Source organism: Pinus tabuliformis, chromosome 6 (assembly GCF_031772625.1).
Source record: "Pinus tabuliformis cultivar Carrire ecotype Pingquan chromosome 6, CPIR1, whole genome shotgun sequence".
Classification (NCBI taxonomy): Eukaryota; Viridiplantae; Streptophyta; class Pinopsida; order Pinales; family Pinaceae; genus Pinus; species Pinus tabuliformis.
Genome location: NC_142292.1, coordinates 1,356,722,958 through 1,356,744,542, shown reverse-complemented (window position 1 = coordinate 1,356,744,542; position 21,585 = coordinate 1,356,722,958). Strand labels below are relative to the sequence as shown.

The 21,585-nt window shown below is 39.0% G+C and overlaps 2 protein-coding genes across 3 annotated transcripts; both read left to right on the top strand.

Moving 5' to 3' along the window:
- Positions 1-8,646: 8,646 nt before the first annotated feature.
- LOC149263667 (uncharacterized) lies at positions 8,647-16,197 on the top strand. Of its 2 annotated transcripts, none has more exons than XM_089426574.1 (4): positions 8,647-9,126; positions 9,613-9,798; positions 9,933-10,256; positions 16,029-16,197. In XM_089426574.1, the coding sequence occupies exons 2-3, from the start codon at positions 9,659-9,661 to the stop codon at positions 10,096-10,098; spliced, it is 306 nt and encodes a 101-aa protein (XP_089282700.1). In that variant the 5' UTR covers positions 8,647-9,126; positions 9,613-9,658; the 3' UTR covers positions 10,099-10,256; positions 16,029-16,197. The 2 variants fall into 2 exon arrangements, with proteins under 2 accessions (XP_089282700.1, XP_089282698.1); XM_089426572.1 differs by having other exon boundaries at positions 8,650-9,126; positions 9,553-9,798.
- A 492-nt stretch (positions 16,198-16,689) lies between these two features.
- On the top strand, positions 16,690-17,420 carry LOC149263666 (uncharacterized). Its single transcript, XM_089426569.1, has one exon. It carries the CDS (start codon positions 16,832-16,834, stop codon positions 17,342-17,344), a length of 513 nt encoding a protein of 170 aa, XP_089282695.1. The 5' UTR covers positions 16,690-16,831; the 3' UTR covers positions 17,345-17,420.
- The last annotated feature ends 4,165 nt before the right edge of the window (positions 17,421-21,585 follow it).

Here is a 21,585-nt window from a genome sequence, read left to right as displayed (position 1 = left end):
TCTTCAGGCATACATGGATGGGGCTGGCAGCATTGTTAGGTTACCTTGGCCCATTGGATAGAGAGAGACAAATCTACCTAGTCAGATCTTATGTATTGGCCAGCATAACGAGATGAGATGACCTGAGTTGCACAGGGTGCAACACTCGCATGCTGGGGTTTTTCTATGTGCGGGAGTTCGTGCATTTGATCCCTCTCTTGGGTTGGGTGGCGAGAGATTCTGAGTTGGTACCCGGTGGAGTGGGCTATGGAGATGGTAGTGGAACCAGGTGGAACTTAGTAGGAGTTTCCAAGCACTGGGGATGCTGAAAGCCTTAACTGGCATTGGGATTCGGAAGAGACCACCTATCATTTTCTAGGTATACTGGTTAGCTACGACCTAGAGGGTATAGTTGACCTAGCAATCAAGCGTGCACATCCTCTAGGAGAATTTCAGTCAACACCAGTGGCTAACTAGTTTAAGGACAAGCTTCTTGGGTTGACTTGGTACGACGTTTGTACACAAGATCACGGGGTGATCAACACACTCTGGTAAGAGCTCAGAGGAGGTGGCATTGGTAGGCCACTAGATGGTGCCTTGCATGGAGTTGGAGATTCTTCACTTTTGTGTGGGTCACAAAGGACGTAGAGGGGCAGTGTAGGGGTAGCATCACTGCTGACACATAGGGAGATTCACTTCTCGGATCCCTCAGGGAGGATTTGGAGTGAAGATCCATTCACTGGAGGGTATGATGATGCGACAATGGAGGTGATGATACCGATCGAGTGTGGGCCAACGCATAGGGACATAACTTTAGGACATCTCATTCAGGGATGGGTAGGAGCATCTAGCATGGAGCATTTGTCTGCAGATGGGCATTGAGACGCATGGGGTAGTGCCTCACACTACATTGAGTACATGCGGGAAGTGACCTGTGCAGTGACAAAGGGGGACACAAGACGATACAGGATGGCATAACTGTAGCCAGGGGTATCCAGTGGTGTACAGGGACAGGTTGCGGCATGTCGAGGAATGCAGTGTTGCTTGGTGGTGTGCAGTGACACATGGTGCGAGGAAACAACATCTTGGAGCATTGTCTCCAAGGAGGCATATGGACAAGGGCATTAGGTGTACCATTGGGTGAAACTCACCTAGGATCGATGTGGACATTGTTGAGCATTTGGGGACACCATGCTTAGCGGAGATAGGCCTTCGAGGGAGTTATCAATAGATTCGAGGCGGAGAGAGTATCATCTGTAGGATCATTCTTGGGCATTCTGGCCGAATTTTGATCATACCGTTTGGGACATACCCGCCCATCATCCTCCAGTGTTTCTTACAGTCACAAAGTGTTTGGTTGTTTCCCCTTGACACTCTCCATTCAGGCAGCAGGGTATGTGAGGCTCACCCTAGACAGTTGGATGAAACACCGCGTGCCATGAGCCGAGAGGATATTCTTCAGTTGAGACCCTTGGTAGGTGCACGAGCTATCGGATACAAGCTTAGGGATGGTGTGGTTGATAGCTGAGGTAGCATATATTCCACCCCTGAGCTCACACTTGAGGGACTGTGGATGGTAGCCTTCGTCTACAGGAGGGTAATCAGACTTCGAGCAATATCATGGTGTATCATGAGGAGTTCAGATAACGAATTTCACTACATGGTCTGGTAGGAGCAGGGCAGGTTCACAAGCATGAGACCTACTCCTTATACTTGTGGTTCACCCAGGGAATACATACAGGATCGAAGATGAGGGTCATATGGGTTCTCGCTGGTAACGATGTTATGTAGTGACATCCTGTGAGGAGTGGGAGTTATGAGCTCCTCATATGTTTGGGGAACCCGGGGATCTGGTTGGCAGGTAGATCAGTCCACTTTATGACGAGCAGGGTCATGGCAGAGGATGATTCAATTCACTTTGGGTTTGATACATGGGGGATCACTGAAACCGCCACTGCATGGTGATGCAAAGTTGTCTTGTTATGGCTTAGAGTTGAGATTAGTAGTGGAGGGATAGATATTGGCATCATGGAGATGCCCGGGTAGGATGAGCTTGACTCTCACATATTTTTCGCCACTAGGCCTCAGGAGGGGAGGATACTGTCTGCGCACAATGGGGAGTATGTCATAGTCAGAGTAGCAACGTCATCATGGTGGCACCACTCTGGGACTAGCAAGGAACTGGGGCATCACAACTCTTCACGATTCAATAGCTTTAGGGATGCATTGGCTACTATAGGGGGAGGTCATACAGATCTTCCATTGGGCTTTAGCGAGTCACTAATGGAGCAGGGGACTTCTGGTACTTGCACCAGGCAGGAGAATGAGTGGAGTGAGGGGAGCTTCATGTTGGACAGGATGGCTTGGGATCCTGGTATTGAAGGATTCTCTCATATCAGGATAGTGCAGAGGTTAGGTGTGATCCAGTGGCACATCTAGGACCCTGGCACATTTTGCAGTGACAATGGGGAGAAAAAGTTAGAGAGGATTCTTTCTCAGGCATTGCTTGAGGACAAGAGATTTTTGGTGCATTGGAGGAGATTTTCGGATGAGGATGTTACTTGCGAGGGCAAGCACATACTTGAGCATCCAAAATTCAAGTTGTTTGGGGACAAGCAACATTTGGGAGGGGAGGACTATAATGTCCCTTCCTAAATTATTTTGGAACAAGATTAATTTCTACATTTTGGGGCCAATTTTGGAGATAGTGGGGCCCATTCAATTTTTATTAGGAGATTAGACTTAGGATAAGTTATTTTGTTGTGGTTAAATTACACATGGGGGCCACCCACACTAGGGAAATACGCACTCCCTAGTTCGGTTTGCATGGAGGTGGTTAAGTGAGGACCCATGATGGAGGTAAAATTGGAGGGAAAAGTGCTCCACGAAATCTATATAAGGACGGTAGTTGTCCTCATTATATTCATCTTCGACATATCGATTTCTCTTTGGTTGCTCGAGTGGCTTAGCCGGGTCACTGGCTATTTAGCGCGAGTTCTTCAGGCGAAGAGCTCATCCTTTCTTAAGGGGACTTTGAGTGCCACCCTAGGAAGGTTTTCTTCATTTCTTCAGGAGGAGGATCACGTTGTGATTCCCAGTAGCAGCATTCCCTTCCAGGTTGTGCGTATTACTGGGGGACGTAGTGGAGAGGAGGTTGAGTTCATTGGTGGTGCTTAGCAGTGGATATTTGATGTGAGATTTTCTAGAGAGGAGTCTAGGGAGGATTTCCAACATCTAGGAGCATTTTGGAGCTGATTGAGCTTCTGGCTTAGCAGTGTGACTTTCGCACTACTTGGGCTAGCGCAGAGGCAGTGTGTGGGAGCTCATTTGGTGGGTAGAGTATAAGTCCTTGAGGCCAAGATTTTCCGTGGAGGTTAGAGGAGATATTTGGAGTGGTGTTTGCTTCCATTTCAGAGCTTGGAGGAGGAATTTTGTGGTCATTCCTTGCAGGCTGTATTTCTGGAGCTGTTCGGAGGGCATGGGCCATAGAAGAGGTCGAATTTGGGAGGTCACAATATGGCCAAACCATTTCTGGGTTTTTGACAAGGATCCCATATATAAAGTTTCAAAATTTTATGAGCACCAGAAGTGGGGTCTTCAGCCGTATCTTTGCAGCAGACAATGCAAAATTGTTGGGGACTACACAATGCCTTTGGGGGTCGATTTTGGGAGGTCAAAATTGGGCCAAACCATTTCTGCTTTTTTGTGGGTTTTTGCCAAGGCATTTGTGGCTGAAATTTCATCACTTTCTAAGCACTAGAGGCGAGGTTTCTTGCAGCTCCTTTCCAGCTAGTAGTTGTAGTTACTGGGAGACAGCGTAGAGCATTAGAGGAGCAGTTCTTTCCAGCATTGAGATCACTTTTTGGCACCTGAGTTCTGTCAAGATTGCCCTTGAGGCAAGCCTAGGTGCATTTTCCGCATTATTGTACTTGCTCCACTCCATTAATAACATGGCTCAGTTGGTTTACATTTCTGTTGTGTATTGAACATTTGTTGTTCTTTAATTTTTCCGTGTATGAATCACATTTGCTTTTGTATATCATTGTCTGTTCCAAATTTTCTGCATTTGGGCCATTACAGTTAGATGATTATTACATGAATTTTCTCAAGAGAGTTGGAGTATGCCCTAGAACTTGTTTGGCTGAGAGCTTGTCTTCCTTGGACATAAGGAAACAGGTAACGGCCCAAGACCCAAAGATATCTAGTAAGAGCGAAAGCATGCCCCCTTATGAATCACTAGTGGGTAATTCCAGGTGGCATAGTTTCAATGATGAGTAAGCCTGCATTTGTAGATAATAGTGAGTGATGACTACCCCACTACTTGTTTGATAACTAAGTTACAAAAAATTTTGCTACTAAATACAGAAAACAAATATTATTTCAGAAAACAAATATTATTTCAAAAAGAGAAAAGCTTGTCAATTCAATGAAATGAAATGATATTTTAAGGTCCACAAGACTAAAAGTAGTCTATGAGACCATTAGTTCCCTATTTTTCGCTTTTTGCAATTCAATCCTTTTTCGATTCAAATTGACGATGAGCTAGCCCAAACTTCCAACAATCCCCTCGCTAAAAAGACAATGCCAAGAAACTGATGCTAAAATGTTCTCATAACTTTCTCTGATGTCTTTGAATGCATTACATTCCAAAATAAAATGTTTTTCCGATTCCATAGCCCCAAACGTATGAAATTTACACACTTGTTCTTCCCAAGTTTCTTTAGGCCTTTTCCACCGTCTTGTTTCACACCGAAGTTGATGTGAGTTGGTCCTTAATTGAGCAATAAGAAACTTTTCCCTCCATGAAATGCTAGCTCCAATGAACTCTTTTTGTTGTAGATCACACGTAGGGTTGAATTCCTCAATGTAATATTTCTTCTTTCTACCCAACTATTTTCCCCATACCTTTTTATGAAACTTCTCCATAACAAAACCCTTTAGCTCCTTTCTATTTGTGGGACAAGCATTGAGGTAGATATTCCATTTTTGCATCCATGTGTAGTTTTGTTTCATCCATGTTTTCTTCCTTTCACTTGTGCCTTCATTGAAGATAATATTAGGCCATCTACCTACTCTCATTTGCTCAATTCTTTTTAGATATCTTATGAGCCACACCATAGCAATTGCTTCAATGGGAGTTTCCCCTGTTTCACTCAACATTATCTCATAAGGTACTAAACTTTTTATTTTGAACTTGCTCATGATCAAGTGTTTTTGGATTTTCTCAATTTGTTTCCATTTTGAGATGGGAGTGCTGCTAGCCCACAATTCACACCCATATAGCATCATTGGACAAACTAGGAGTCCAAAAAGCACTTTAATCGTTTTCCAATCCCATAACTCTGTCTCTCTACATCTGTATTGAAGAGCATATAATGCTTTCCACCCTCCTAAAATTATCTTCTTTCTACAGTCCTCCCAATTGAGTTTGTTGTTGAAATGAATCCCAAGGTACTTGTACTCATTTACTTCTTCAAGAATGTCATCTTCAAAGAAGAAAGTATGCTGGCTCTGCTTCCTTTTATTAGAAAAATTCATTATTTTGGTTTTGCTAGTATTGACTTGCATCCCCACTGCTCTACAAAAATGTTCAAGGGCATATAAGTGCATTTGCGATCCATGGGCTGATTTAAAATCAATACAATATCATCAGCATATAAAAGAAGATTTATCACAAACTCCCCCAACCGAACACCATCTCCACCTTGCAGATTGAGCCACTCTTCCAATTTATCAATATATAGACCAAAAAGCGTAGGGGATGGAGGGAAACCTTGCTTGACTCCAATGTCACTTCTAAAGCCTTCTAAAATACCTGTTGAGGTTCTAATTTTGACTTTCACTTCTTCATAATGTCTATGGACGACGACTCTATAATGCACATGAATTTCAAGTTCTTCCATTCTACGCCACAACTTATCCCTAGGGACTATGTCAAATGATTTTTTGAAGTCAACAAAGCGGCAAAATACTTCTTCTTTGTCTTCCCAAACCTTTTCAACAATGTGTCTCAACGTGATGCCATGATCCACTGTAGAATGTTTCGGCCTAAAACCCGCTTGTCCTCTTGCCCTCTTTTCTTTTACTTCTGCCCATTTACTAATTATGTCTTCTACCATGCTGCCAAAAAGCTTTGCAAACAAAGGATTGATAATAATTGTTCTATAGTTGGATGGATTATTAATGTCTCCACTTTTAAAAGGGGTATTGCTAGGTTAGTTGTCCAGTCTCTTGGAAATCCTTGCTAAATGATGTTGTTGAATATTTCCATGATGTGCGGTGCAAGAGCGTTCATTCCCCATTTTAGATACTCTGCTTGAAGTTCAACCAAGTCCTTTTCCTTTCCTATTTTCAGCTTCTTAATTCCATTCTCCACCTCCTGTAATGTGAAGAGATTTGAATTTGTGTTGATCCTAGGGGGGGACACTGCCTCAGATTCTTTCTCATAGAGTTTTTTTGCATATTCAAACCATTGATTGGCTATAATATTATTTTCAATTTGATTCTTTCTTGGTTGCAATTCATGCCAGAAAAGCTTTGGATTATTCTTGCTTAAATATATTAACTCTTCTCTCCCTGTTTTCATGAACTCATCGTTTTTCCTTTTTAGTATATGCTTATATAACTTTACATTCATCTTCTCCGTTCTTGCATTTTTCAAAGTTCTCCTTGTCATTTTGCATTCATCATCAAACCAAGCATTTACATGAAAACAATTTGATTATGATTCCCTATTTTTTGCTCTTTTGCACTTCTCAAGTGCACTTTGAATTATATTTGTTAACTCATGAATGTTGAAGCTTTTGAAACCACTTTTCTCCTTCCGAATTAATCTCATAGTACAATTTTCTTGTGTTAAAAGAATTTTGCCCCTTGATAGTGATTGTCAAGAGCATTGGGTTTTCCTTGCCCCATTGTATGTGTTGCAAGTGAAGTTTCCAGACCTTTTCCATATATCTAGACCATTGCAAATAATTAAGTTGAAAGCCCCAAACAGTGTAAACAACTCCTCTCCAAAATGATTGCTAACTTTGTTATCTTCTAAACACCTCAACCATTGGAGATTCTCCTCTTCAATGAGCCAAATAAGATTGTTATCCTCTTTGTATACATATTCGTATCTCCGCCCAGTAGGGAGGTATATACATTCTGCGAGTGACTTTTGATTTGCTATTCCTGTGTATCCATCCATTAATTCTCAGGGTTTGAGTCTCAGTTTCAAGATAAGATAAGCCTAATTTTTCAATGGCCACGACTGTTAAATCCAGTGAAATGGCACCTTGGTTCGACCATCAGTACAACAATTCTTCAGAACTTACGTGGGCAGATCAGTGGGATTGCAATGATGACTTTGGCTATGATGGGTCTGCAAAGAGCAAGAGCAAATTGGAAAATTATAATAAGAAAATGAAATCTGTAGCGGTCACAGGGTTTGGAAAGGCTAAATATGCTGCAAGCACAGGCGGAAAGAAGGCCAAAGCAGGAACTTCAGTTGGCGTGCGTTGGCTAAAGATTCAGTACAACAAAAAGAGCAATCATAGCTCACAACACGATTAGACCTCCGATTTCAAATATTCAATCTGATTGAGTACCTGTTTTATCTGTACATCTGCAATTTTTTCAGTTTGGGTTTGTGTATACCATTCACTCACGCGTTGTATATGAAGATGTTGGGAACACGTGTAAAATGCATTTTTTTTAGATAAATAAAAAAAATTGTTTACTGTTTTGTTTTATAAGCTAACTGGCGAGTTTGGTTGCTGTTTGTTTATTATAAGTTTTGGAATTTTGGTTGTTGTTTGTGTATTATAAGTTTTGGAGTTTTTGGTTGGAATTTGGCAAATTATTTTTGGTTAAATATTGATTTTTATTATTTAAAATTAATTTTTGATTGCATATATAAATTCAACATCTTTAAAAATTTGGGCATTCCATTTTACAGAGTTCACAACTTAAACTAGTGATTCCAACAAATCTGTGTTTAATTCAGAGTAAATTAGACCATAAAATATACCAGGAAACCTTCCAAAATGTATAACAATAGAGTACCAAGAGAGTTTGTAACTATTTATGGTTAATTATCTAAATTTTATTTTTTTGAATTTAGAAATTATTGTGCATAAAAATGGTTATTTATTATTTGTAAATGTTTTATAGAAACAATATTGTTATATAAATTATATTATGGGTTAACATAGATAGGTACCAATCTATAATATGCATCAAAACACTACTTTATAATACATTTTATATTTCATAATATGCATCAAGACATAAAGAAGCTTGGGAAGAGCGCGTGTGTACTTTTTTCACTTTGTGATGCTTTCATAGACATCAGAGACAGTTACAACATGATGTTAAATTCGGTTTCTTGACATTGTCTTTTCAGTGAGGGCATTGTTAGGAAGTTGGGTCAGCTCATCATTAGTTTGAATAATAAGAAGATTGAATTGCAAAAGGCAAAAAACAGGGAAGCTAGTAATCCCATAAACTATAACTAATCTTATGGATGTTAAAATTTTATTCATTCACATCACACCCTGCATTTGCCACACCCTGCATTTGCCACATAAGCATGGTCGTCGTACCAAGTAACATTCTTCACAGCAGCTTGTAGAAGATTCTATTACTAGAAGGCTCTATTCATCCACTGCACTGACTTTTGTAGCCGCCCCCTCCCAACGAACAAAGTCACAAGTTTCTAAGGGTTGTATATATATTCGTATCTCCGCCCACTGGGGAGGTATATACATTCTCTGGGTGACTTTTGATTTCCTATTCCTGTGTATCCATCCATGATTCTCAGGGTTTAAGTCTCAGTTTCAAGATAAGATAAGCCTAATTTTTCAATGGCCACGGCTGTTAAATCCAGTACAACAATTTTTCAAGACTTACGTGGGCAGATCAATGGGATTGCAACGATGACTTTGGCTATGATGGGTCTGCAAAGAGCAAGAGAAAATTGGAATATTATAGTAAGAAAATGAAATCTATAGCAGTCACAAGGTTTGAAAAGGCTAAATCTGCTGCAAGCACAGGCGCAAAGAAGGCCAAAGCATGAACTTCAGCTGGCCTGCGTTGGATAAAGATTCAGTACAACAAAAGGAGGAATCATAGCTCACGACACGATCAGACCTCCGATTTCAAGTATTCAATCTGATTGAGTACCTGTTTTATCTGTACATCTGCAATTTTTTCGGTGTGGGTTTGTGTATACCATTCCCTCATGCGTTGTATATGAAGATGTTGGGAACAAGTGTAAAATGCATTTTTTTTAGATAAACAAAAAAATTTGTTTACTGTTTTGTTTTATAAGCTATGTTTTGTTTTATAAGCTAAATGGTGAGATTGGGTGTTGTTTGTTTATTAAGCTGTAAGGCGTTTCCCTCTGAAATGGACTCCCCCAAATGCCTTTCTGCCTAATCGTAGCCGTTAGATCTTTTGTTAGACGATTGAACAAAAATCAGCCATCTAATTTAATAAAAAAATGTTTTAAAACATTATATTAGTGATTAGTTATTTAGGGCGATAGTTCACTCACCACTTGACATCTGTGTGCTGAGTTTTCGGCAGAGTTCGTGGAGTTTATGGCTGTTTCCATTTACGGTTTCATGGAGTTTATGGTTGTTTCAGTTTACGGGCTCCAGTTTCTATTTGTATAGTCGAATCAACATTGGTAATGGCATCTCTGTATCCTCATGCCCCCACGCAAACGGGTGAAGGGAAACCGCGATACAACTCCACCAGCATTCAAACCTGGAGAGATGCCCTTTCTCGTGTTGCAGAAATAAGGGGTTTCGATCTAGACGCATATAATGGGTGAGATCTCAACCCTCCCCTCTCAGTATTGTAGTACTTCTCATACGTAAGTGCCCACATCAATCAAATCTTTATAAATTGTTTGATATAAATTTCTGTAAATTTTCTTATCCTTGTATTTCACCAATAAACAGGCAACCACGGAAGTGTGTGGAATTAGGGCGGCTGGTGTTGATAACCCAGATAGATCTGTGCGCCGAGCTTCCGGCAGAGTTCGTGGAGTTTATGGCTGTTTCCGTTTACGGTTTCATGGAGTTTATGGCTGTTTCAGTTTACGGGCTCCAGTTTCTATTTGTATAGTCGAATCGGCATTGGCAATGGCATCCCCTGTATCCTCATGCCCCCACGCAAACAGGTGAAGGGAAACCGCGATACAACTCCACCAGCATTCAAACCTGGAGAGATTCCCTTTCTCGTGTTGCAGAAATAAGGGGTTTCGATCTGGACGCATATAATGGGTGAGATCTCAACCCTCCCCTCTCAGTATTGTAGTACTTCTCATACGTAAGTGCCCACATCAATCAAATCTTTATAAATTGTTTGATATAAATGTCTGTAAATTTTCTTATCCTTGTATTTCACCAATAAACAGGCAACCACGGAAGTGTGTGGAATTAGGGCGGCTGGTGTTGATAACCCAGATAGTGGTGTTGATAACCTAGATAGCGATGACAAGAGCTCTCAAATATCATGCTACAAAAGCTGGAGTCACCAGCTGCTTCAGCACCAACTCTGCTAAAATGATGTCCTCCTGGCACCTGATAGGACTGAGACTGTTATTGGGGACCAAACTGCTAAAATGCCCAGAAAACAGGACAGATCCATTTATATACATAGATTTTGCCAGAGAAATCAACATAGTAAATCGGCAGAATATTTAGTTTCTGCTAATGGCAATTACGGCAAAGAAAACTAATCTACTAACAGAGAGCTTCGAAGGTGCTCAGAAAGAGGGGCATATCGGTTGGTTTAAACTTTGCCCAGAACATGCCATGGAAATAATAATAATAAAACAGGGTAAGCAAGTTATTGCCAACAAAATTTACTACACAGAAAACAAATTTTAGTAGAAGAGTGTTTAGTTATTCAACGGGAGAATACTATGCAAAGTTTACATATTTGTCTTGTTGTGTCTGTGACCTTTATTCTCTGCTCTGGCTTCTTTTTGTATCCCCTGCCCTATTTCTCCTTCCAGGGAACTCAGTGAATCCCAATGGAAAAAGATAAACTAACAAAGCAAAACATCGAAACTTCCCCAGGACTGTGTTTTTTACCAATTGTTTTTGGTGACTCTACTGCCACCTGGCTTGAATGCACCCGTGGTTCTGATTGCATTGATGTCCTAGATGGATCGGGCCTTGCCCCTGGTAGTTTGATGGTCTCCATCAACTTACCCTCACGAATAGATCTGGTCCCTGGGCTCCTTAGGCTTCGTTTTACTGTTCCTCAACTCAGCCTGGAAATTTGGAAGTGCTATCTTCCTCCGGGTATACTGTGCTTGAACCTCTTGCAACCTGGCCTGCAGTTGAGAATAAAGTTCTTGAGCTCATTCTATGAATGTAACAGCACTAAGCTAATCATTACTGGACCTGCTACCTTCCGCTCTTTCATACTTTGTAACACTATATTAAGTGGAGTTTGGGGCAGGAATCCCAAGCAAGGTTTGAAAAGGCGATTTGCTGGTTCAGCCATGAATGGCCCAGTTGTAACAATGCTGCAGGTATGGTAGACTTCCGTCGCAAGTTTTGGTTTTGGACAGCCCACCAAGAAAGTCCATAGGTATAATTTCCCAAGGCCTTGAAGGCACTAGAAGGGAATGTGCAGCGTGCATTTTCCTTATACACCAAAGTGGCCAGCGACTTTTGAAGTATGGGCCTCTGGTAGCAAGTGAACTCCAGCCTCTAGCTTCTTCTCTCAGGGTGCATAGCTTATCAGAATTGTACAATAATCATTCACTTCATGTGCATTCTCACCTGTTTCTGTTTGTTGCAATGCTGCCAAGATGGGCCTACGGTTTTCATGAGCAGCGACCATTGTCTTACATTCTTAATGTTGAAAGCGAGCCAAGCACATGATTATTTCAAAAGATAAAACAAGTGACATGCAAAGAAATACACTTGGCTCTGGCTCTAAGTTGGGCAGGATTGCCTCCGGCAATAGCTGAATTTAATGCTGAACTGGCTTTTCAATCTGTACCCCTTTTGGCTCAAGACCCACCTCCTTAGACTGCGACAGAAGGTCCTTTAGCTGATTCCTTTGCCCACCTATCAAAATTCTGATTTACTTGTTCGGCACTCCTTTTTTCCACCTTGGGCCTTAATATTGTCAAAATGAACCTTTTGCTGGATTATGGATTCATTTGGGTCGCCCGAAGCGAGGATATATTTTCTTTACCCAAGTAAGATTTAATGAGATAGAGCTTGAGCAGCATACACTTATCTGGTCTTCTATAGAAAATATCATCTCAGTCACATAAGTAAGGACTCCCCAATGCCCATCACTATCTCACTGACATCAAGCAGAACTACATCACAAATGATTTCATTAATTGATTGGGCAGAGATGGTGAAGTCAAACTTGTATTTTCTTGTGACCTTGAGGTCCATGTCTTTATGCAGCCAACCAAATGGGTAAGGTTTTGGATGTGCCTCCGTTGATAAACCCAATTGCTGCTCAAAAGCTTCAGATATCAGATTTTTCTGGCTACTGGGCTGTAAGTAATGGACTTTTTAACTGACCCTTCACAAAGAAGACGTTTTTGCTTTCATTTTTTCGCTCAGGGCGAGGCTGATCCATAAGGTTCAGTTTTCATCCATCTTCCTGTTCCTCCGACTTCTTGTTTGTCCATTGGAGCACATTTCATCACAGGGAATTTTTTCTTTCCCGATTCTTGGGAATCAGTTCTGGATGTAACTCCCAACATTGGTCCTTGGTATGCCCATGTCTTTTGCAATGGTCCATTCTTTTGCCTTACATTCATCATTCTGTTCTTCATCCATCCTTTGTACGGTACTAGCAACCTTTTACCTTTCATGGTCTATTTTTGTTCATTCATTTCTCTCATTGGTTCTCTGGAGCTCCCTCTAATCACAGCACCTCATTTGCTTTTGGCTTCATTACACTATCTCTGTACAGGCCCAATCAAGGCTGTGAACCTTGAGCAAGGCCAGCTCTTGTCGAATGTAATAGTGAATAACTCCAATGTATTTCATAACCACGCTGGCTTCATCTTCCAAAATACTCAGTATGATAGCTTGCTTTTTGGAACTCGTCAGTGTAATCTTGGACAAGCTGCCTGTGACGCTATCTAAGACACTGCCTCTGGATTTTCTCCTCCCTTTCACACCTGGCTGGCTATAATTTCCTTCTCAGCAAAACTTTGAACTCGTTATAATACATAACAAGTGCTTTCTTTTGCTGTTACAAATTCTAGCAATAGCTTTCCCACCACAGGAGGGCATGCTTTGACATTTTCAAACATGCAAAGGTAATCTTTTGCACATCAGAATGTCCCTGACAACTGAAATAAGCCTCAAGCTGCCTTAATCTGTTATTCAGTTTTTCTGTATGCATCTGCCCATCAATTTGTTGAAAGGTTTGTCTTCACTCTTCCTGGGGCTTTTCTCCCTCCAAGTGATACTATTGTCTGGTTTTAATCATCCACTTCCAGGATTGTATAGCACTCTGATATCAAATGACCTGCTCTGTCACCTGCCAACACAGAGACATTAACAGGGGACCAAACTGCTAGTCAGTATTAAAGTAATACCCAGAAAACAGGGCAGATCGATTTATATACACAGTTCATGCCAGAGAAATTAGAAAAACACAGTAGATCAGAAGAGTCTTTGGATACCTTCTAATGACAATTACAGCAAAGAAACCAAAGCTACTAACAGAGAGCTATGAGGACGCCCAAAACAGGGACATTTCAGTCGGTTTACATTTAGCATTTAGGGAAGTAAGAAAATATAGGAAGCAAGATATTACCAGTGAGATTTATTACACAAAAGTTCAAAACTATTTTGAGAAGGAAGAGTGTGGCTTTATTCACTGGGAAATTTCTATACAGAGTTTTGTTACAGATGAGTACAGTTGTTTTGCACTCTAGTATTGGCAGCAAGATTTACATGCGCTGTTCTGGTCTGTATCCTGTTGTGCCCGTGACTTTTCTTCTCTCTCTATCCTTTCTCCTTCCATCGAACTCAGAGAACCCCAGTGAGAAGCTAAACTAACAAAGCAAAACAAAGAAACTTCCCCAAAATTGTTTTTTCTGAATGGTTGTCATGATTATCCTGCCAACGTGGCATGAATGCCCATTTGGCTTTGATTGCTTTGATGCCCTAGATGGATCATAAACCAGAAGATCATGTTGTCTCTGCTATGAGTTTTTCTTTATCGTAAAACACAAACACTGGGACATGGGTCCGTGGTTTAATGGCAAAGTGGGGAATTCACTGGTCACAGGTCTCAAGTTTTATTCTTGCAAGTGACAGTGGCACTCTTGTGTTAGCCAATCACTGGGCCAGCAATGATTCAGATCTTGGAAGTTTCACAATAGTGTCATGTTGACAGAAAGAGCACAAAATCTCTATTAATGAGAGTTGAAAACTCGTGGAGTCTTTTAAGTGCTCCCGTGTCGAACTCAGCTCAGTACTGCTGCAAGTCTAAGTTAACTTGGTCCCCAGTTTGAATTGTGAAGTGTCAGACCTGCAAGTATTTGTGGGTTACTTGCTAGGCAGATGGAAAAAAAAGCTGACCATCGTCAAAAATTAAAGGCCAAAGAGAAAAGAAAACCCCTCATTTTGAATAATTTCTATTGCCGAGTTTTTGTTCGAGTCTTAGGTGCACCCTTACACTCTGGCTGTACTGGTTTATTTGCCTAGACAAGTTTTTCAACAATGGATGGAAACTAATTTGTTATACCTTGTGGGTTGAGAAAATATACTAGGAGAACTTGTTTTCTAGAGGTTGCTTTTCATGAGTAATTTCTTCTGCTTCTTCTTCATATTTTACAACTTTTTAACGTCCAATCTGACTGATGTCTGTAGGAGGTAACTAGTAGGTTTAGTTAATTGTTTCTTACTTTTTGCCAAGAAATCTCTAATCTCTGTTATTACTTACCATATTTCATTGAGTTTTTTTTCTAGTGTAGCATGGGGACGAGTCCCCCATGTTAATTGTTTCTTCATCATGCTTAGAAATCTGTAATCTCTGTTATTACCTACCCTAGTTCATTAAGTTTTTCTAGTGTAGCATGGGGAGTTTTTCCCACCCCTGGATATCCCTTGCCTATCCCTGCCTCTGGGGACTTGGACAAGGGGAACTCGCTGTTTAGAAGGGATGCTCCCGAGGATGTGGTGGAATTTCCTCACATCCTGTATATATCTCTATGGGAGGTGTCTTTTCTAGATTTGGAGATGTTGGATGCCCCTATCTAAACCACTGCTCATGTGGCACTATTATCCAAAAAGGTAAATTCTTTATCTTGTTGGGTTCAACATTCAGACCATGACAAATATTATCTATGCAGTGCGTGCCTACATTCCATGTAGTATGTTTATTGTAACGAAGCATAATCACAATAGTTTTGGCTCCCACATTTGATAGGTACTTGGACCCTATTTAGTTTTCAGGGTTCTAATATTCACACAGACAAGGCCATTTGGACCCATAAATTAAGTGTTGCTAATTTGATAAAGTTTTATTATCTCTCTTTTCGATTTTTTAATATTTTATTAAAAAAATTAATATTTGCCATCCCTGTCTGCCTTTGATGAAATTTGGGAGTTCCTTTCAGTCATCCCTGGAAACTGAGCCCCCCCTATTCCCAAAATACAGTGCAACATAGTTTTTCTCAGTTGTTAATGTTTGTCGGAATTGGAAATAAAGAGTTGTTTTGCTTGTCCTATATTTAGAGAATATGTTGCTGTAGACAGTAGTTCGAAGTAGGTGTTCATTCTTGATCTCATTACTAATACATTGTTTGCCAATTTGTCTCCCAGGTTTTTTAGTAGTGGTACATCTTCCGATCTTTCAGTTTAGAATCTAGATAAATGTATAGAAGGTTTTTTTATCTTTTTTATTTTTTAATTTCTCTGTCTCACAAATGTTTATTTGAGTTTCACAGCTGTTTATCAAGGCGGTGATTTTCTCTTTGTAACATGACATTTTATAATTTAAACTGAAGTCTGTCTAGAGTATCTGACCTAATTTGTTTTCTGGAACAGGCTTTTCGCAGCTCATGTATTCGGCCCAGAAGTCAGTCGGATGGTTCCATGACGAAGCTGATGCAGGGGTTTTAAATCAGCCGGTCAAGAAACCATCCAAGAAGGCAGATAAAATCAGGAGGATGAACCTCCGGAGACTTGCGTACTATGTGGAGTAGAAATTGAAGGAGCTTGTTTGTCTATCTTTACTCTGATAGGCCTATAGAATTTGACAGTTGTGACCTGGGGAGGGGTACATTCACTTCTTGAATAGTGATGAGCTTAAATAGTTTCCATTTGACAGATACGCTTAAGACAGTTGATCTGATAATGTAAACAATTCATTTGTATTTCCTTTTTTTTTTTTTTTTAAATATATAACGATGAACTGAATAGTAGATACCTGTTAAGTTGTAGGAAGTTAAATGGCATTTCAGATTATGAGAGTTGAATGACATTTCAGATTATGTTTTTCTCTCATAAGCGGTTATTGTAAAATGCAAAACATAGCGGAGTATGTTACTAGAATAAAGAAATCAGTTGTGTATGTATGTATGAGATCCCTCCTGGCACCTGGAAATAGGGAGCCCTTCGCTGGACAAAATTTCTTTTTAGAAGTTCTGGAAATAGGGAGCCCTTCGCTGGACAGTCTACCACTTTCACTTGGTCACTTGAAGATCTTAAAGGAATTGAGGCTCGAGAATTGCAGTGAATTGAAACATTTTCCGGTGACTATTCGACTGTTGACTCAGTTGACTGAGTTAGGAGTATTGAATTTCCGGTTGCAAACATTGAATAATTTAGAATCTCCCAATGAAAACTGCATGCCTCGGCTACAAGTCTTAGAAGTTTATAACACGAAATTATCAGAGGTATCATTTGCCACAGGTGTCTGCCCCATCCTTAAATATGTCTCCCTCAGGTTTTGTAATCATTTGGTGGAGGTCGGAACATTGCCAAAGACTCTGATAAAACTGGAATTGACTAATTGCTCTAACTTGAGGAAAATAGCAGGGCTTTCTGGTCTTCCAAAACTTCAAGTGCTGGAGATTAGTCGGTGCAAAAATGTAGAGGAGCTGCCAGGTATTGAAACGTTGGTATCTTTGAAAGAGTTGCAGGCATATGATTGTGCGAAGCTGAAGAGCATACGGGGATTGGCCAAACTGACAAAGCTTCAGGTATTAAATGTTCATGGGTGCTCCAAGTTAGAAGGGCTGCCAGGTATCCAACATTGTATGTCGTTGGAGTACATTGATGCTAAGGGTTGTCCTAAGCAGTGGGCTGAGGCGGGATTACTGGAGCAGTTGCAGCAACAAGTGAAGGTGCTTGAAATGTGAAAAGCAAAGAAATAAATTTGAAATGAATGCATAATTGAAGTCTTAGCCAAAGGTTATATGTCAGGAAGAGTTTGTATTCTAAGATGTTAGATTGTTGAGGGAGGTTGTGTAGTTGCCTTTCGACAATCCAAATTAAAACATTATGGAGAAAGTGCAAGGTCTGCCTAGCATATAGCCTTGGTAGATTCTCTGATGAATGTTACCCATATAGCTCACGGCAGGACGCATATTTTCCTTGATGTTCTGTGTTTGAATGGATGGTCTCAGATTGACTCATCCTTTTTGAATAGGGACAAAGCATATGTAATAAGCTTCACATTTAGCGATTATTATGGAAGAAATGTAAACACACAATTTGAGACAAATAAATTCCAAAATATTAGTATCTTAAAAAAGAAAGCCATTTACATTTATGATTTTTAAATAAGGTTTTTAAATATACTCTCTATCTTTCATATTCCCATGAACTACCTACCCATGTACTGTTATATTTTCTTTTTTGTAATGTTTGTTGTGTATATGTGTGGATGTTTATGTCATGTGTCTGTGAATCTGTGCTAACTGAGATTGTGAATCTATGATAACTGAGATTGAAAGAGAGAGCTGAGAGCTTTGGCAGAGGAGAATACGGAGAATCGATGAGCCAACTTATCAACAAACTGTGCCTTCACAGTGAGTTGGTATTCATGTAATTGATAACTGAGATTGAAAGAGAGCGCTGAGAGCTTTGGTAGAGGAGAATATGGAGAATTGATGGGCCAACTTATCAACAAACAATTGCCCAAATCTAAAGTCACTGCCAGATTCCTTTGGGTACTTTATAAACATGGATTACATCGATCTGTCTCACTCTTCTCATTTGCAGGTGCTTCCAAAGTCTTTAGGTAATTTAATAAACCTGAAATACATAGGTCTGTCTCACTCCCTACAGTTGCAGATGCTTCCAGGTTCTTTTGGTAATTTAATTCGTCTTAAATATCTTGATTTGAGTTGGTGCTATAATTTAACCGTCTCTAGCGAAACACTGGGAAACATCAGCACACTTGAATGTTTAGATGTTTCCTATTGTAAGAACATTGAAATATTACCTCCGCAAATAGCATATCAAAAGTACCTAAAAAAATTAGATCTTAAGGGTACAAACATAAAAGAATTTCCAAATGAAATTGGAGACTTGGGCGATTTAGAAGTTCTGGAGACTATTTTGTCTCCTAGGAATGCTTCAGATTTTAGTATTTAAATTTTATTTCAATCAAATGCCTCCTATCTGTTGGAAATGCAATATGGTATATACTATAGTATATCAGACTTTACTATGTTAGTATACTCAACTATTCAACAAGTTACAAGTAACAAAACTCAGCTACTGTTTTCTATAACTAAAGCCTGGAAAGTAAACTTCACACGTCATGTCATAAGCTATAATATTTTGGCTTTAGCAGACCATATAGGCAATTAGTAAAACCACAGTAGAATTTAAGAAACCATGCAGTGTAACTTGCAACACTACAGTGAATCACATAACAAACTTTAGTGGACAAGCATACCTGGGAAATGCTAGTTTCAGAAAGTAACAAATATGTTGAGATGACCAAATGGTGGAAAAATGCCTCACACAGTTTCTCATGATGGACTACCAAAATGCTCTTCAATGCATCTCTCTTATCTATGACTCTTCAATGTGCCTCATCCCTCAATCAATTGTGACTACTAAATACACCTTGGTCCTCCTCACACTAGATTCACAATGTTGCTTTACTTACACAATGACTCATAATACAACATCATGTGAAATGCCAAATAATACCTAACAAATGTGTATTCTCCATGATGAAGTAGCTAATTTATAGATAAAAAATAACACTTTAAAACTGTTTTATAGTTTTTTGGAAGCATCATGAAATTGACATTGAAACAATGAGACAACATAATCAAGAACGCAAAAATTTAGGGCCCATGAACTTGAAAGCTTGTAGGTGATTCTGTCAGATTGAGAAAGCTTGTATTGGAAACTCAATTTAAAATGTTACCAAATTCCATTCCTGGGTCTCGAAGCTCGCAAGTTCTCTATTCTTCATGACGGAGTAGCAATAATCTCTGTTCTTTATGATGGAGTAGCTATTTTATAGATAGAAATTAAAACTTATAAAATTGTTTTCTAATTTTTTTTGGAAGCATCATGAAATTGAAATTGAAATAGTGAGAAAATATTATCAAGAATGAAAAAATTTAGGGGCCATGAACTTGAAAGCTTGTGGGTGATTACCGTAAGTTTGTATGCATTCGTTTGAAACTTTGATGTTCAATCATGTTTCCCTTGTAAAATGTTTACCAAATACCAAATTCCATTCCTGGGTCTTGAAGCTCCCAAGTTCTGTGCTTTAGTTTTTAAGGACATTTAATATCCTCATGGCTTATATTACGATTACTTGAAGAAGGAATATTCCATAATAATCCTCTATGCGTGTACGCATTCGTTTGAAACTTTGATGTTCAATCATGTTTCCCACACAAAGGTAGACCATTTTTTCCAGTCTTATCGAAAGAGATCACAATTTTGTCTGGACGGCAAATTTTGAAATTTGACTGTGGGAGTGTTTAAATTGTTTTTGGATGGTGGAAATGGATTTAGCATCCATCATGAATGCTTGGGTACCCAAAATACTGAAGCTTGACCGTTGTAATTGACATTTTCAAAAAAATTAGCTGGATTTTTTCAAAATCATGCTGTAATTTCTATCATTTTCTATGAAAAATTAAGGCACTCAAAATTCTAAAACTTGACAACTATAATCCACTTTTTCAAAAAATTTAGCTAAATTTTTTCAAAATCATGCTGGAATTTTTATTATTATCATGATGGCTCCAACAATTTTTCATGCATTTTCAAATATGGAACGACGACCATGATGTTGTTCACAATGTCGTATCGTTTCTTTCACCTCTTCCATTACAATATAATAGTATTTTCTAATAACACCATAAATAGGTAGCATATGGAAAAATTACATCTCGAAAGACAAAAAATAAAAATAAAAAATAAAAAATAATGTACAAAAACATGTTCACATAAACAAAAACAACTACATGGATAATAGATAACCTCTACATGACATTACTATTATTTACCAAATAGCCATATTCGAATACACATAACTAATCATTTCAAGTATAACTCATTATCATCCACCCTAGCTTTCAACAATGTCCATTCACATGTTGCTATTTTTCCACACACTACTATTATTTACAAAATATCCATATTCAAAATACACATAACTAATACTTTCAACTCTAACTCATTATCATCCACCCTTTCTTTCAACAATGTCTATTTACATGTCGCTATTCTTTCACAAACTATTATTATTTACAAAATATCCATTTTCAGAATACACATAACTAACTATTGCAATTGTAACTCATTATCATCCACCCTTGCTTTCAACAATGTCCATTCACATGTCCCTATCCTTCCCCACTCTATCCATGTCCCTATTCTTCCCCACTCTATGCTATTCTTCACCACTCTATGCCTTACGACGTTTCCTTTGCAACATAAGGTGCAAATGCTAGTTATAAGTTTTTGGAGGTTTTGGTTGGAATTTGGCAAATTATTTTTGATTGAATATTGATTTTTATTATTTAAAATTATTTTTTGATTGCATATATAGATTCAACATCCTGAAAAACTTGGGCACTCGATTTTACCGAGTTCACAACTTAAACTTGTGATTCCAACAAATCCGTGCTTAATTAAGAGTAAATTAGACCATAAAATATACCAAAAAACATTCCAAAATGCATAACAAATAAAGTACCAAGAGAGTTTGTAACTGATTCATTGTTAATTATCTAAATTTTCTTTCGTTGAATTTAGAAATTATTGTGCATAAAAAGAGTTATTTATTATTTGTAAATGTTTTATAGAAACAATATTGTTATATAAATTAAATTATGGGTAAATATAGATAGGTACCAATCTATAATATGCATCAAAACACTACTTTATAATACATTTTATATTTCATAATATGCATCAAGACATAAAGAAGCTTGGGAAGAGTGCGTGTACATTTTGCACTTCTGGGACATGTGATGCTTTCATAGAGAAATAGTTACAACAACATGTTAACTTTGGTTCCTTGACATTGTCTTTTCAGTGAGGGCATTGTTAGAAGGTTGGGTCAGCTCATCATTTGAATAATAAGAGGATTGAATTGCAAAAGGCAAAAACATGG

Excerpts from the sequence above, each read along its gene's own strand:
- LOC149263666 (XM_089426569.1), top strand. The coding sequence starts at position 16,832 with ATGCCTCGGCTACAAGTCTTAGAAGTTTATAACACGAAATTATCAGAG.
- LOC149263667 (XM_089426574.1), top strand. The coding sequence starts at position 9,659 with ATGGCATCTCTGTATCCTCATGCCCCCACGCAAACGGGTGAAGGGAAA. Across the intron at positions 9,799-9,932 it reads GATCTAGACGCATATAATGG|GCAACCACGGAAGTGTGTGG; the intron begins GTGAGATCTCAA and ends ACCAATAAACAG.